The 15,729-nt window shown below is 46.7% G+C and overlaps 1 protein-coding gene across 3 annotated transcripts in view; it reads left to right on the top strand.

Annotated features, from left to right (window-relative positions):
* Positions 1-15,729, top strand: part of DNAH8 (dynein axonemal heavy chain 8) — a 251,771-nt gene that overhangs the window by 178,538 nt on the left and 57,504 nt on the right. For all 3 annotated transcript variants that reach the window (XM_084754008.1, XM_084754009.1, XM_084754007.1), the window contains exons 80-87: positions 546-798; positions 1,631-1,821; positions 4,470-4,591; positions 7,551-7,669; positions 9,300-9,502; positions 12,143-12,216; positions 14,316-14,468; positions 15,389-15,544. In XM_084754008.1, coding sequence (XP_084610134.1) covers positions 546-798; positions 1,631-1,821; positions 4,470-4,591; positions 7,551-7,669; positions 9,300-9,502; positions 12,143-12,216; positions 14,316-14,468; positions 15,389-15,544 — 1,271 coding nt within the window. The remainder of the gene's footprint in view (positions 1-545; positions 799-1,630; positions 1,822-4,469; positions 4,592-7,550; positions 7,670-9,299; positions 9,503-12,142; positions 12,217-14,315; positions 14,469-15,388; positions 15,545-15,729) is intronic.

Here is a 15,729-nt window from a genome sequence, read left to right as displayed (position 1 = left end):
TAAACCCTACCACATACGAGTAGTTTACTTACGAATCCATCCTGTCGTCACCACCTTGGTACCCTAGAATAACGGTGCCACTAGGATGCACCCAAGGCCAGGTGTGGTGGCCATACCTGTAACCCCCAGCTGCCTGGGAGGCCAGGGCACAGGGGGTGAGAATGTGAGATCGTCATGGGCTAGATTAGCGAGATCTTGTCTCAAAATACAATGTAAAAAGGGAGCTGTTATTGTAGTTATGAGATCGCATGGCCCAAACACATGCTTTCCCCCCCCCCCCAACACACACACACTCTAAGCAAGTACTCTTGCTGTGGGTTTTCAGGTAGGGTGGAGGATGAAGAGCCCCCAGTAAGAATGTTTAGAAAGATCGAGGCGCTGGGTGGAAGTTGGACTAGGAACCCGTTGCTGTGTTAAGTTCCTCTTGCCTGTGGTCTCTAGGGGAGAGTCAGGTTTGAAGCCAGCGGCATTATGCCTGAAACGATGCCTCTTGCTCTTCGGTAACTCCATTTTGTGCCTTCTGCTTTCCCGCCTTTGACTTTCAGGCTCCTTGGTGGACGATGAGTCCCTCATTGGTGTCCTGCGCATCACCAAGCAGACGGCCGCAGAAGTGAGTGAAAAGCTCCATGTGGCCGCAGAGACGGAGATCAAGATCAACACCGCGCAGGAGGAGTTCCGGCCCGCGGCCACCAGAGGCAGCATCCTATATTTCCTCATCACAGAGATGAGCATGGTCAACATCATGTACCAGACCTCACTGGCTCAGTTCTTGAAGCTATTTGACCAGTCCATGGCCAGGCAGGTCCTCCCCACCTTCCCGTCGGTCATTTCCAAAACCGCAGCTTAAAAGTTTTGTTGTTGGAAGCTGGGGAGATGGCTCGGCCTGTAAAGTCTCTGCCATGGATGCATGAGGGTCTGAGTCCAGATTCTCAGCACCAACATAAAAGGCTTGGGCATGGGAGCATAAGTCTGCCCCACGCTTGTAAATAGAAGCAGATGGATCCCTCTAGCACCCTGGCCAGCCAGTGTAGCCAATCTGTGATCAGTCCAGCACCCCGGAGCCAGCCAGTGTAGCCAGTCAGTGACCTCTAAGTCCAGGGAGCCACTCTGTCTCAAAAAATAAGGTAAAGGCTGGAGAGATGGCTCGGTGGTAGAGCATTTACCTCTCTTACAAGGACTCAAGTTAGGTTCTCAGTACCCATGTCAGGTGGCTCACAACTAACTGAGTATCAGTCCAGTTCCAGGTGATGTGACACCCTCTTTTGGCCTCCCTAGGCAACCGCACACAGACAGACAGACACACAGAGACAGACACACTACCTCACACCACACACAGACATACACACACACACACACACACACACACACACACACACACATACACACACACACTCTTAAATAAAAAGAAATAGTTCTTAAAGAGTAAGGTGGAGATGAATTGAGGAACACACCAGATGTAAACCTCTGGTCACATAGATATACCTACCTACACACACACACACATACACACACACACACACACACATACACACACACGCACGCATGCACGCACGCACGCACGCATTTTGTTATTTCTAGTCTTTAAGGGATTTTTTAAAAAAATCTTCTTGTTTTTAAAACTGGATTGCAGATCTGAAAAGTCTCCACTACCTCAAAAAAGAATTACAAATATCATCGAGTACCTGACTTACGAAGTTTTCACTTACTCGGTGAGAGGCCTGTATGAAAACCACAAGTTCCTCTTTGTACTCCTCATGACCTTGAAGATCGACCTTCAGAGGGGGACCGTGAAGCACAAAGAGTTCCAGGCTCTGATTAAAGGTAGCCTGCTTGGTGTGCGGCTGGGGAGGACACCGGCTCGGGTGGGCCCTTTGGGATGCTCAGCTGCCGTTCCAGGGGAGCAGGAGGGCAGCAGTGTGGTGCCCTAATCCCTCGCTCCCGTCCCTGCCCCCCCCCTCAGTTTCTGTTAATAGAGTGCTGCTTCCCAAAACTCAGGGCTTCTCCTGTGTCTTTTCAATTCTATTACTGTGTTTGGTTTCTTCATTGTTGCCCACGGGCAGCAATGGGGACCTGTTGTCAAAACGAGGAAAAGCTAGTGCCAAACTTTATTCTGCCCTCTCCCTCCTTCCTTCCTCCCTCCTTCCCTCCCTCCTCCTCTCTCCTCTCTCTCTCTTCTATACAGGATTTTACTGTGTAGCTGAGGCTGGCTTGGAATTTGACACGCACACTCTCCCCGCCCCCCCATATACATATATCAACAAGCTGTACCAAAATTCAGATAGGAGCTGCCATTCCCTCCACAGAGGCAGCACTGCCCACTGATGGAGTGGGGCAGCTTAGTGAGTGGTCCAAGGTTGGGCAAAGAATGTGGTATCCTGGAAAGAAGGGGCGGGCTGGCACATGGCAGAGATCTCGGTTCAAGCAAGATGCTGCGGAGCAAGGGAACTTTGTGCTGGAGACTATGTGTCAGGGCCAGGTGATTGGGATACGGCTCCCAGCCTAGAGTCCTGCTAGTCATAGAGGGCTTGTGGAAACTGAGAGGGTCCAGGGACACAGCCTACGTCAGAGACACATGCAGATCGGAGACAGCCTCCCATGCAGACAAACCTCACACCATGTCTTCACTCCCCGTGAAGGACACCCAGTCAGACCAGAGCTAGTAGCCAAAAGAAACAGACCTCTTTGAAAGAGGGGCTGTGAGGCAGCTGAGACCCATGGAGACACAGAGGGGAGGGTTTCCTCTGAAGGGGTGGGCTCTGCACGGTGCGATAAAGATGGACACTCACCTGGGCTGTGGTGGGAGCGTAGTTGTGACCCCATCTCATCAAACTGGAGAGCTAGATTACGCAGGGCCAGCCCAGCTAGCAAGGGGACTTTGGACTCAATTCAGTTGGCAGTAGGGAGCCTTTGAGTGTTTTATGGGCAGGGATGTGGCACGAGCAAAGCAGTGCTTTAGGAAGATTAATTTGGAATTGCATGACAGGTTGATTGACAGAACTACAATCAGATCAGCAGAAAAAAAAGAGGGTGGTGGTGGTATTTTTTTTTTTTGAACAAAGCCAGTTTATTATATAGTCTGAATTAGTTTTGAACTGGCTTACGTTTTGATGGAATTATTTTTAAAGGATAATATGACTTATTTTTTAAAATGCTTTTTTCATAGAGCTAACAAATAGACTCTCTTATATCATGAACTCTTTTTTTTTTTTTTAATCATTGTGAACTCAATACTCGAGGGAGAAGAAGTGGTATTGATGGTCACAGCAGTGTTTGATTTCCCAGGAGTGACAGTTCTTAGGTATCAATTATTTCTTGTTTTCCCGCAGTATTTGTAAGGTGCCTTTGACTCTCTTCTCCAGCTGAAGATGTCAGAGCACTTTGAAAAATGAAACGGATGCCAGGGGCAAACCTGCACTATGGAACAGCGGATAGCCCTGTTTCCTTGTCCGTTTATTCTAGAAAGATATTATCTTTGTTTTGCCAGCAGCACCCCTGGGGAGGGTGCTGCTTGCAAGACCCGAGTCTTACAAAATATAAGGAGGATGCAAATTAAGTGTCAAAACAACCACTAATGATGGCGTGGTTCTTAACTGACCTCACAGCAAGCGCCCGGCAGAGTCTGTTTTTCCACCTGTCACTCCCACCTGACGGACGAGAAAAACGAGAGACCGAGTCCTCTGTCCTGGGAAATGCAGGCGAGGCACATGGAGTGTGAACAGCCAGGGTGTTTGGGGAGGAGACCCACCCGTAATTATTCCCCCGCGATTCAGGAAAGCATACGCTTGGGAGCACCGAGGTAGTCTAGCTGGCTCCTTCCTCAGACTGGCTCTAAAGCCATGGACACATGGAAAGGATCAAGAAGACAGGGGGTTGGGGTGGCGTCCATCCCTGTGGTAGAGAAGCATTGGCTGATGGGACTGCTGGTGGCTCTGGCTGGTGGCAGTGTCTCCCAGTGTGGACTCTTCCATTAGCCGTAGTGCTGTGAGAACAAGGCCTCCTCCTATACCCAGTTCCAAGGGACAGGAACTGAGGGGGGGGGTCTTATGAGATATTTTGCGGATATCACAGCTCTCATCAGCCACATACCCCACCTGGAGTCCTTTGAAGTGGAGCAAAATGGTCTATATAAGCTTTTGTTTTTTTAATGTAACACTTCAGTTTATACAGCGTCTCAGGGAGCTGCTAGATGGGGGAGCAAAGACCCAAACCTCCCATGTATCTTTTTTTGTCGGTCTGTATTATTTCTGTGTGAAAGGGAGGCGTTTGATCAGAGTTCCTAGGAAGGACCACTAGGTTGAGAGTCACTTCTGCAGTTCACAGTCCTGCTGCTGGGTAGCTCAGTACTGCCTATAACTCCAGCTCTGGGGATCTGATGCCCCCACCCCACCCCCGCCCTTGGCCTCTGTGAGCAGTCACGTGACTTCTGCATCTGACGTGATCTAGTTGCTGTGTCTTGCACGTCTCCCCAGGCGGAGCAGCTCTGGACCTGAAGGCGTGCCCCCCTAAGCCGTTCCGCTGGATCCTGGACATGACGTGGCTGAACCTCGTGGAGCTCAGTAAGCTCCCCCAGTTTGCAGAAATCATGAACCAGGTAAAGGAAGAAAGGATGAATAAAAGCGCAGGTCTGCAGATAAAAACACACCCAGGTCTTCTTTTACCCCGGGGGCCTCCTAGTGACAATTTCTAGCCCCAAAAGGAGCAGCCAATGAAAGTATGGGCGTGGTGGCATGCGCCTGCAAACCTAGTTTCTGGGATGCTGAGGCAGGGGAATCAGGAGCCCAGGCTAGCCTGACTGGCCCACATAATGAGACTCATATTGAGCAACAATAAAGATTAGAACAAGAGTGTGGCTGCTGGGCCTGGGAGGTGAGTGTGGGTGGACAGACTTCATAGGGAGCTTTTCACAGGCACCAGGAGCAAGTTTTCCCCCTGTGTGGTGGACAAGAGTCTTTGCCTGTGCGTGCACGTGTGGGCCACATGCATGTGGAAGCCAGAGGTCAACCTTGGGCATCACTCCTCTGTCTCCATCTATCTTTCTCACCAAGTAGGCCAGGCTGGTTGCCTGTGTCCCAGGGAGCCTTTGAGTGTTTTATGGGCAGGGATGTGGCACGAGCAAAGCGAGTCCCAGGGATCTGCTTGTCTCTGCTTCCCACTGCTGGAATTACCAACACACGCTACTGTGGCCAGCTTTTTACATGGGTGTGGGGACGGGTTGAGGTCCTCATGGGGAGCAAAACAGGTGCTTTACCAGCTCAGATATGCCTTGCAGCCCACCCCCCAGCCTACCCCACCCCCACCAGCCAAGGGTCCATCTTCTCTTCTTGCTTGAGTAACATCTAGAGATGTAAGGATTGGGTGGGTAGACCCTTCCGTGATAGCACTGCTGCCACACTCTACTTCTGCCTATGGTTAAGTCTGTCGTTGCGAGTCTGAGTTTGGGTCAAACCAAGAGGATAGTGTACTTTTAAAAAATATCTATTAGCTTAGTGGTGCAAACATAAAATAACCTGGAGAGATGGCTCAGCAGTCAAAAAGCTTACCACCTAGGCGAGACAGCCAGAGATCAGAAACCCAGGTACACGGCAGGTGGGCCTGCAGTTATAGTTCCAGAAGGCAAATACAGGGTCCTCAAATAAGCTGTCTAGACATCCTAGCCATAACTAGGACCTCTGAGTGTGATCTACCCCAGGGAATAAGGTGGAAGAACGTTGAACCCAGTGCAATCCTCAGGAGGCCATTTAGATGCACTTCAGAGCCCATCCCCCCCCTCCCCATATTGCCCCAGGGACAAGGTCAAAACAACTGAACTGCAAAGTTGCTGTTTGGTTAATAACTTGTTCTCTGTCCATATGCTAAATAAAAAGGGTAGAAATCAGGGGCCTGGCAGATGGCAAGTGCCAGTGAAGGGCAGGAGATCAGATCCTTGGTACCCACAGTTAAAAAAAAAAAAAGGCCAGGAGAATTGGTGCACTCTGATCTCAGGGCCTGAGATGAGAGAGAGAGAGAGAGAGAGAGAGAGAGAGAGAGAGAGAGAGAGAGAGAGAGAGAGAGAGAGAGAGAGAGACGAGGAGAGGAGAGGAGAGGAGAGGAGAGGAGAGGAGAGGAGGAGAGGAGAGAGACAAAGACAGAGACAGACAGACAGAGACAGACAGACAGACAGAGACAGAGACAGGAAGAGGAGGAGGAAATTGAAAAAAAAGTTTAGTCTGTAGGTCTGGCACATAGGATCTGAAATGTGAATTTGTGCTGTTTGCTTTTAATGCTCACCATAAGTTTCTCAAAAGTGCTGACAAGCCATCCTCCGAGGATCCCGGCCTGGCGGTTTCTGAGGATTATGGGGTAGGCTCAGCAGCGCAGAGTTTATAATTAGGCTGGATGGCACTTGGGCAGCAGGCCTCCTTTTAATGCTCCTGAAACCCCCTAGGTCCTCTGCATGCGTTCCAAAGAGCAGATACTTGAGGCCCACTCGGAGAGACATCTCCCGCTCTCAGGCTCTAAGGTCTCGCTAGGAAAATAAAAAGTGGGGAATTTTGGCTTCTCTTGCTATTTTTAAATAGAGATCAGCATTCAGGGAAATTGGTCCACATCCGTGGTTCTCAGTGGAGGACAATTTAGTGCCACCCCCAGCAGGGTAGGTGGTGGAGTCTAGAGACGTGTTTTTTTTTTTTTTTAAATCACTTCAACTCAAAGGCAGGGATGCTACTGGCATCTAGTGGGTAGAGGCCAGAGATGCTGCTAAGCATGTTCACTGTTACCTAAGCCAGTAGAGGCAGAGCCTGTGTTCCAAGGGCTCTCACAGGCTCCACCAGCCAATTCAAGAGACAAATTCATAGTGACAAGCAGAAAAATGAGCTCCAAGGTAGACACACCAGGGAGCGAGACAAAGAGGTCTAGTGACTCCCTGCTGCCAGTCTGTCCCTAGGGGCCTAATAGGAGATTCAGTTTGTCACAAGGCATGCAAAGCACTCCAGCCCATAGTTGCCATCCTGCCCTTCCAAAGCCTCCATTGCTGCTTCAGCCCCAAGTGTCTGTCACAAGGGGGTCTAATAAGTTGTAAATCATTCTCCACGAGGGGCATTCCTCCGGCTGCTTCCAGGGTCTCGGCCCTTCCTTCTCCTATCATGAGATTGCTGGGTGAAATTTCAGTGTCTAGAGAGTGTATGGTTTGACTATGCTAACCCTAGGGCGGGGCACAAGTGTCCATCTGCTCGTGCCCAGGAAAGCCCTACGCTTCCTATCCAGCCCCAAGTGTCAGTAAGCGTCACGATTTGAGAAGCCTTGATCTACTTGTCACCCTTGCTAACCATTTTGTGTCACTGAGGTATTATCCTAACTTTTGTGAAGCACCCAGGATGGCAATGAACAAAACCTTGAAAGGAACAGTCACGCTGTGCCTATGTTATTCAGGTCACTGCGGACAGTGGTGGGTTGTTTAGCTGTGTAAGCTAAGAGCCCACAAGAGAGGCTCCTCCTGGGTCCTTTGGAGCGTCTGGCGCATTCCAGTCTCTCGCTGTCTTGCAGCTTGATTATATTGTCTCCATCCCGCTTAGATATCTCGGAATGAGAAGGGATGGAAAAACTGGTTCGATAAGGACGCCCCGGAGGAAGAGATCATCCCTGACGGATATAATGACTCCCTGGACACCTGCCGCAAGCTGCTGCTCATCAGGTGGGCACGGAAGGGGAGGGTGGACAGACTGACAGCATCGCTCACTGCACCTCATCACAGGCCTGTCAGCGTCAGCATTGTGTCCCCACTGTTAACGTGTGTTGTTTAGGGAAGCAGCCCTCCAGTTCTTTGACAGTAAATGTCAGCAGGAAGGAAGTCTAGATGGACAACACATTAACAGTAGCGCTTTTAGCGGAAACACGAGAGAAGATAGGTTTTTATGTCTTCTTCTTCTTTTTTAAAAATATTTTTATTTATTGTATATGAGTGCTCTATCTGCATGTACACCTGTAGGCCAGAAGAAGGCATTAGATCACATTACAGATGGTTGTGAGCCACCATGTGCTTGCTAGGAATTGAACTTAAGACCTCTGGAAGAGCAGACAGTGCTCTTAACTGCTGAGCCATCTCTCAAGCCCCCTATGTCTTCTTTATCCACCTGGTATTGTGTGAATCATTTACTATTGAATTTACCTCCGTTTAAAAAAAAAATGGAATTTGGGCTGTTGAGATGGTTCCATGGGTAAAGGTACTTGCTGCCAAACTTGACCACCTGAGTTTGCTCCCTGGAACCTACGCTGTGGAAGGGGAGAAGCGACGTTAGCAAGTTATTCTCTGATCACCACACTCTTGCTGCAGCATGTGCATAAAGTGCATGTTTGTACAAATATATAAATATACATACACGCACACGCGCGCACACACACAAATAAAATTTTAAGACAGCCTTTGCAAGAAATTGGTTCAGAAACTAAAACTCGGTTTAATTTGAGGGGGCGAGTAGGAATGCCGCCCTGTTGAAATGTGCAGCTACTCTTTAGGTCATTAAAGTGGAGACATAGGTTTTAAATTGACGTTAAGAAAGAATCTGTGTTACATGGACAACAAGAAGAGGTGGGTGAGTGAGAGCAGTTTCCCTGTTTCGTAACACAGCACACCTGAGTGTGCCACTGGGCGTGCTGCTCGCTGGCTCTTGTAGCCCAGGAGAGTGATGGCAGTGGGCCCAGTGGTGACCTCTTGGTCAGTAGAATATGAAAGACTTCCTTGTTTTCACTGGCATAAGCACAGTCATCCTTTACCTGTCGTTTTAAAATTGGACTCAGGTCACACAAGCAGTGTCATTAGCTGGGAAGTGAGAACTTGCTTGAGAGACAGCACGTCTCCCATCTAATCGATCAACTGCCTTGGCGTTTATTTTCTGGATGTGTCTGTGTGTGTTGAACCTGTTAGGCCATGCGGCACACAAATGGTTGGAACACAGATGCTCGTTGATAGCTTGTTTCTGGTCTCGTTGGCACACCCAGCCCCTCTCCGAAGATGGCAGAGCTTCAGTGTCTGTGGTAGGTTGGCGGAGGCCATGGGCTGAGGCTGCCAGAGGGCACTCTGTCCTTACTGATTCTATACTGCTCCATGCCAGTGCCTGGCACCCAAACCGTACACGATTAAATCTGTGCTCATCCAAGGATCGTGGAGTTTGCCATCCCTCTCACGCAGCCCCATGGAAGGGAGGATTCGCTTGCTGTCCCTTTGTTAATTAAAGTTGTGACCTTTGCACACTCAGAATTAGACAGACAGGGCGAGGGCGGGGCGCATGTTGAATTTACTTCCTCTAATTTATATTCATTTCAAGATCGTGGTGCCCGGACCGCACGGTTTTCCAAGCAAGAAAGTATATTGCGGACTCTCTGGAGGAGAAGTACACGGAGCCAGTCATCCTGAATCTGGAGAAGACGTGGGAAGAAAGCGATTCACACACGCCTCTGATTTGTTTCCTGTCCATGGGCTCCGACCCCACCATCCAGATTGACGCATTGGCCAAAAAGCTAAAGCTGGGTATGACCGACCATCTGTCTGTGAAATTTAGCAACACGTCTGTTTGTGCTGAGTGTCGCCTTTCATGGGCAGCGGGGGTAGGGTTACTTAGAAAAGTCTCTGAGTCTGGGCTTGCTGGCATGCGCCTTTAACTTGGCATTCAGGAGGTAGAGGCAGGCAGAGCTCTGTGAATCCAAGGCCGTCTTAGTCTGCATAGTGAGGCTCAGCCCAGCCAGGGTTCTATAGTGAGAGACCCTGTCTAAAAAGAAAGAGAAAAAGAAAGTTGTGTGCGAGATAAAGCTACATTTAAAAATTATGTCCCCCCCCCCACCCCTGCTTTTCCATCTATTTGCCTGAGACACAGATGTCACTGCACAGACGGGCGAATCATACCTATCTGTATCTATATCTCTATATAAAATTTCTACCGCAGATTACCTTGTCAGCAGATGGCTGTACTGGAGGACAGCAGGTAGCAATAGCATAAGGAGCAATCATCTGCTGCTGCCGTGTTTATATAAAACGATGACACCGCAGTGCATTTTGTCACAAACTGAGAAACTAGAACCATTACAGTAAAGCCTGATGACCGGGGACTCGTTTGCTCGCACTTTCCCTTCCGTAACAAGTTAGTAACGAGCCGTGCGCTCCGAGGCGGCGGAGGCTTGCAGATAAATAGAACACAGCTGGAGAGGACAGATGTGAACATAACCCAACAGGATGTGCGACAACTGTAGCCACGTACTGTAGAAAGGATGGGTCACAGGTTCACGGCTGCACAGATCCTGAAGACAGCATGGCTGTCTTTTAAGACATTATCTTTAATTATGTGTTCATGGGTGTCTGTATAGGTATGTGCACATGAACGTGGGTACCCAGAGGCTGGAAGGAGGTGCTGAGTTCCCTGGAGCTGGGCTTACAGACAGTTTTGAACTGCTTAACATGGGTGCTGAGAGCCAAGGCTCTTAACCACTGGGTCATCTCTCCAGCCCGGCCCCATTTTTGATATATATATTTAAAATAGAAGATATATTTATACATTACCAATAAGAGACAGAAGGAAAATTATCCCAGAGAGGGGAATCAGGGCAAGGAACCATGATGCCTAAGCATGGCAGCGGTGATGGAGTCCGTGGGCTCAAGGATGGGGCCACAGTGACAGACTTGCACTGTCCTCCCCACATACTCAGAAATGCTGGCTGTTGTTGCTATTGCCCCTACAGCTGGTTGTACTTGCAGAATTGATTCATTCATGTCAAAAAGATTAGGGGAGCATTTTATGGTCGGTGAGAGAGGTCAGCTGGCAAAGGCGTCTGCTGCCAAGCCTGATGATCTAAGTTCAAGCCCTGGAACGCACATAAAGGTGGACGGAGAGAACAGACTCCAACAAGTGGTCCTCTGACCTCCACATTTAGGATATGGTATGTATGTGCACACACACACACACACACACACACACACACACACACGCACGCACGCACGCACGCACAGGTACACACACGCACACACACACTAAAAATAATAAAAGCATTAAAAAAGTTCAGCATCCATATTTGACTTTGCTAAGTACCCTATGAAGTGATAAATGTAAGCGGCAGGTGTCAGCACCAGACTCGCTGGTGAGCAACTGAGACATAACCCACTGTAGTCAGACTCAAGACAAAGATGTCCGCCTACTGCCGAGGTGATGAAGCATCTCCGAGGAAGGTACGGCTAACGTATTGTGAGAATCATAAATAAAAGATGTAACTACTGAAAGGGAGGGGCCAAAAATGCCACCACTATTCTCAGACAATGTAACTGTCTAGCTTAAAAACCGCAAATGAATCAACTGGAAATATCCTACTTAATAGAACAGTTCAGCAAGATGGCAACTCACAGTATATATATATTTTTTTAAAAAATCAATTGTGCTTCCTTGTAAAAACAAAATGTAAAAACTCCATTAACTTTGCAATAAAAACGAAACGGGTCATTTTAAAAAATAACCCATTTGAAGAAAAATATAAAACCTTCTCAGTGACATAGAAAGTTAATTGAAATAAATAGAGTTAAAGCCGATCCCCAGCATAACAATTCAATATTGTAAAGGTGTCAATATTTCATAGATTAGTCTATAAATTGAATGTAAGTCTAATTCAAATTCAAACATAATTTTTCCTTAATTGGATCCTAGGAAGATATTAGATCATCAGAGGTATAGATGAACGAAAACAGCTACAAAAGCTTGAAAAGAAAAAAAATAACCCAATAATTGGAAAGGAACACTCCTAAATTTTTAAAGCTTTATCAAATGACAATAATTTAATCAGTGTGGGACTGGCTAAAAGCAAGTAAACAAATCAATAGAGCAAAATGAAAAGCCCCAAATTACACACACACACACACACACACACACACACACACACACACACACACGTATGCATACATGCACGCACATATGTGTGCATGTATCTTTTGAAGTCCAACCTGTGTCTTTTGCTCTCATATCTCATCCTCCTGTTTTTGGTGTCTCCATTTCTCTGTGCCATACATTTTCTGGCCAACACTATGGAAAGTCAGGTCTATTTGAGTAGTGAAGGCTCCTTCTTAAAGGAAAGGAGGGAGGGAGATAGTAGTAATATTTACAATTTGTTGTTGTGATTTTTTTGTGTGTTACAGAATGTAGAACTATCTCAATGGGACAAGGGCAAGAAGTGCATGCTCGCAAGCTGATTCAAATGTCCATGCAACAGGTACGCAACCAAGGCCTGACAGCATTGCCACCAAAGCTCTACAGTTCCATCCATCTGGTCTACCTTGGAAGGCCACAGTGATTGGAAGCATCCTCCCTCTGATGCTCATTTTCCATTCCTGTTGATGCACAGCCAAACCATTGGTCATCTGTGAACCTTACATCTCAAAGCAGTTTCCTCCTTTTAACCCCATAGAAAGCTTGCTGTTTCTTATGGTCCACATTTGTTTTTCTGTATCTATCCATCAATCCATCTATCTGTTTACAATCTAGAAGGGACAACATCTGGTTCCTAAGGTTACAGCTCCAGCCGTCTTGGAATTCCATGATCAATATTCATATAAGGGACAAATCAGGGCAGTTAAATTTCAATTTTCAGTTAAAGGCGGGTTTTCATTTTTCGTTAATGGATCATTTTGGGCAAATAAGAATAGTTGAGGACTTTCTGTTTAAATATTGATGACGATTTTTATTGAAGTGGAATGTTGAGAAGCAGTTGGCGTTGTGCCTAATAAATACACAGATCGTTAAGTTTCTAAAAATGCTTTGTAGATAGCCATCTCAGCTCTAATAAGAAAGGGCATAATTTATGAAAGTAAAATAAAAATCTTGGTTTGTTTTTAAGTGTTTGATCTCATCATGACTGTGGCGACTTTGTCATGCCTTTTCTCTGGGAATTAATGACCAGTGAGGGTTAATGGTCCAAAGCTCTACTTAGGTCATCAAAATTTCAAGCTGGTCATTAATTTTCAAGTGCCCAAAGCCTTAATCTTTATCACCTAATTAAATTCAATAATAAATTATATTTAATTTATATATCAAGGAATGATGTGCAGTTATTTCTACTTGAATCAGATCTCCCAGTCTCTTGGGTGATTTGTCTGTTCTACTTTGGGCAAAAGTGATCTTTTTTTTTTTTTTTTTTTTTTAGTTTCAGTGAGTAAGAAACTTACTTTAAATACAATATTCACCTTAATCTTCTTTGGAATGATGGTTTTTGTAACTTCCACGTCTGTTTCTCACAATGTATTCTAATGGCATTATCAGAAAACAAACAAACAAATACAAGTATGGCTGTATTGTGACCTTGAGAAACCCCAGATTTCAAATGCATCTGATGTTCCTGAATGTCGAGTAAGGGAGCAGAAAGTGCCAGGTCCACGATACTGAATTCCATCTTCTCCTACATAGAGGAGATATCTATATATTGGGCCACAGTAAAGGCCCAGTGCATCCTCTTTGCCACTCAAGCAAGCCCAGCTCTGATTTTTTTCTTCTGGTGGAAGGCACGGTTTAACTAACCCTCATGTATTTACTATGTATTTACATGTTTAACAGTTTGTGGATATAGTTATCTAGTCTACTATAGTTAGATCAAAATATTAAAATGTTGACTTACTGGGCACGGTGATGCAAACCTATAATTTTAGTACTAGTGGTCAGAAGAAAGAGGCTTGAGAGTTCAAGACTAGCCTAGGCTACACAGTGAGTTCAAGGCCAGCCTGAACTATAGAGTGAGGCACCGACTCAAATAAGTGAACAACTCTTGTCTTTGTAGAGTAGTGATGGCATCTGGCTTAGTGTTAAAAAGTGCTCTGCTTAACCATTGAGATGGAGCTTAATAAATCATGTTTTCAGGAGCCCCTGGGAAAAGCAATGACAATGTAATTTAGAACTTGGCTAGCAGAAGCCACCACATGCATGACCTCTGACTTTAAGAAGAGGACAAGCATTTTCTTCTTGGTTTGCGGCCAAATGGATTCTGACGTACCTGTGCAAGTTACCAACCTTGCCATTAGATGGCACACACACTCAAGTTTTCATTTCTAGTCTCTGAGGAGTCAGGCGGTCCAGAAGGCAATGTTATTCATTAGTCAGTTGGCCGCAAGTCACCAGATTAGGCCAGGAATAGATGATGGTGTTGACATATAGGTTTGTTTGTTTGTTTGTTTTAATTACTAAACATAGACTCAAAATAAAGCAATCGTGCTGTAAGCAAGCTTATTTCTGAAATGATTCATTTTATTTTGGTAAAATAATCACAAGATATAAGAAATAAATATGGACTCTTTTTTTTTTTTTTTTTTTTTTTTGACACAGGGTGGCTGGGTATTACTGCAAAATTGCCACCTTGGTCTAGAATTCATGGAGGAATTACTCGAGACGTTAATGATCACGGAAACCGTGGAGGACTCTTTCCGCGTGTGGATCACCACCGAGCCCCACGACCGGTTTCCAATCACGTTACTCCAGGTGTGTCACTGGGAGCCACCCCAGACCACGGCACGAGTCACAACCGACAGCGGCTGAGGGGCGGGTGGGGAGGAAGGGCAAGATGTCTCTCGAGGTAGAAGTGCTTGCCACCGAGCCGACAACCCCAGTTTGCTCTTCAGAGGCCAAAGGGCAGAAGGAAAGAACAGACTCTAACTAAGCTCCACGTGTGTGCTGTGGCATATGCTAGGCCTCCCGAAGAGTAAACAAGCATCGCGCACCTTTAAATGGGGCAACAGGACAGGGTGTATTAATTAGCTGTAGTCATCAGGCTTGTTATTTCCATAAGAAAGTTCTAAGTCCATATTAGTTTATTGGGTTTGCACTCTGGTCAATGTAATTGGCTTTTTCTCTGTTGAATTCCAGCCCACATATTCTGTGCCATAAGCACAATATTACCGAACACACTGCTATTTTTTCTTCTTTTCTTTTCTTTCTTTCTTTCTTCCCCCCCCCCCCCCCGAGACAAGTGTTTCTTTGTATAGCCTTGGCTGCCCTAGACTCGCTTTGTAGACCAGGCTGGCCTCGAACTCTCACAGATCTGTCTGCCTCTGCCTTCCTGAGTGTTGCGATTACAGGTGTGTGCCACTGTTCCAGGCTATTATTTCATTATTATTATTAGTTAATTTATTTTTTTGTATATGGTTGTTTGATTGCATTGATGTGTAGCATACGCATGTGGTGCCCTCAGAGGCCAGAAGAGGGCACTAGATCCCTTGGTATTGGAGTCACAGATAGCTGTGAGCTGCCATGTAGGTACTGGGAACAGAACCTGGGTCCTCCACAAGAGCCACCAGTGTCCTTAACCACTGAGCCATCTTTTCAGCTCTCATCGCATGATTTCAACTGCATTCTTCACAGTACTTTATAACAGTAACACGAATGTTTGCTTCTCAAAACAGACTTCTCTCAAGTTCACAAATGAGCCACCCCAAGGCGTCCGGGCAGGCCTGAAAAGGACATTTGCTGGGATCAACCAAGACCTTCTAGACATCAGTAACTTACCCATGTGGAAGCCCATGTTGTACACAGTGGCCTTTCTGCACTCCACTGTTCAGGTAACCTGGAAACCAGTCTTCACCGCTAGGGGGTGCCAGTGAGCTGACGTAGCCGCCATGGGAGAGAGCTCCTGGAAGGGAGGCATCCACCCACCTACCCCACCCACCTCCATCCTGGCATTTCACCCCATCTGGCTTAGTATGTGTTTGTTTCAGATCTCACCCGTAGCCCCCACTGTGCAAAT

Source organism: Acomys minous (genome assembly GCF_964271855.1).
Source record: "Acomys minous genome assembly, chromosome: 13".
In the NCBI taxonomy this organism is placed as follows: Eukaryota; Metazoa; Chordata; class Mammalia; order Rodentia; family Muridae; genus Acomys; species Acomys minous.
Note: the sequence above shows the minus strand (reverse complement) of the source record. Positions and strands in the feature narration are given on the sequence as shown.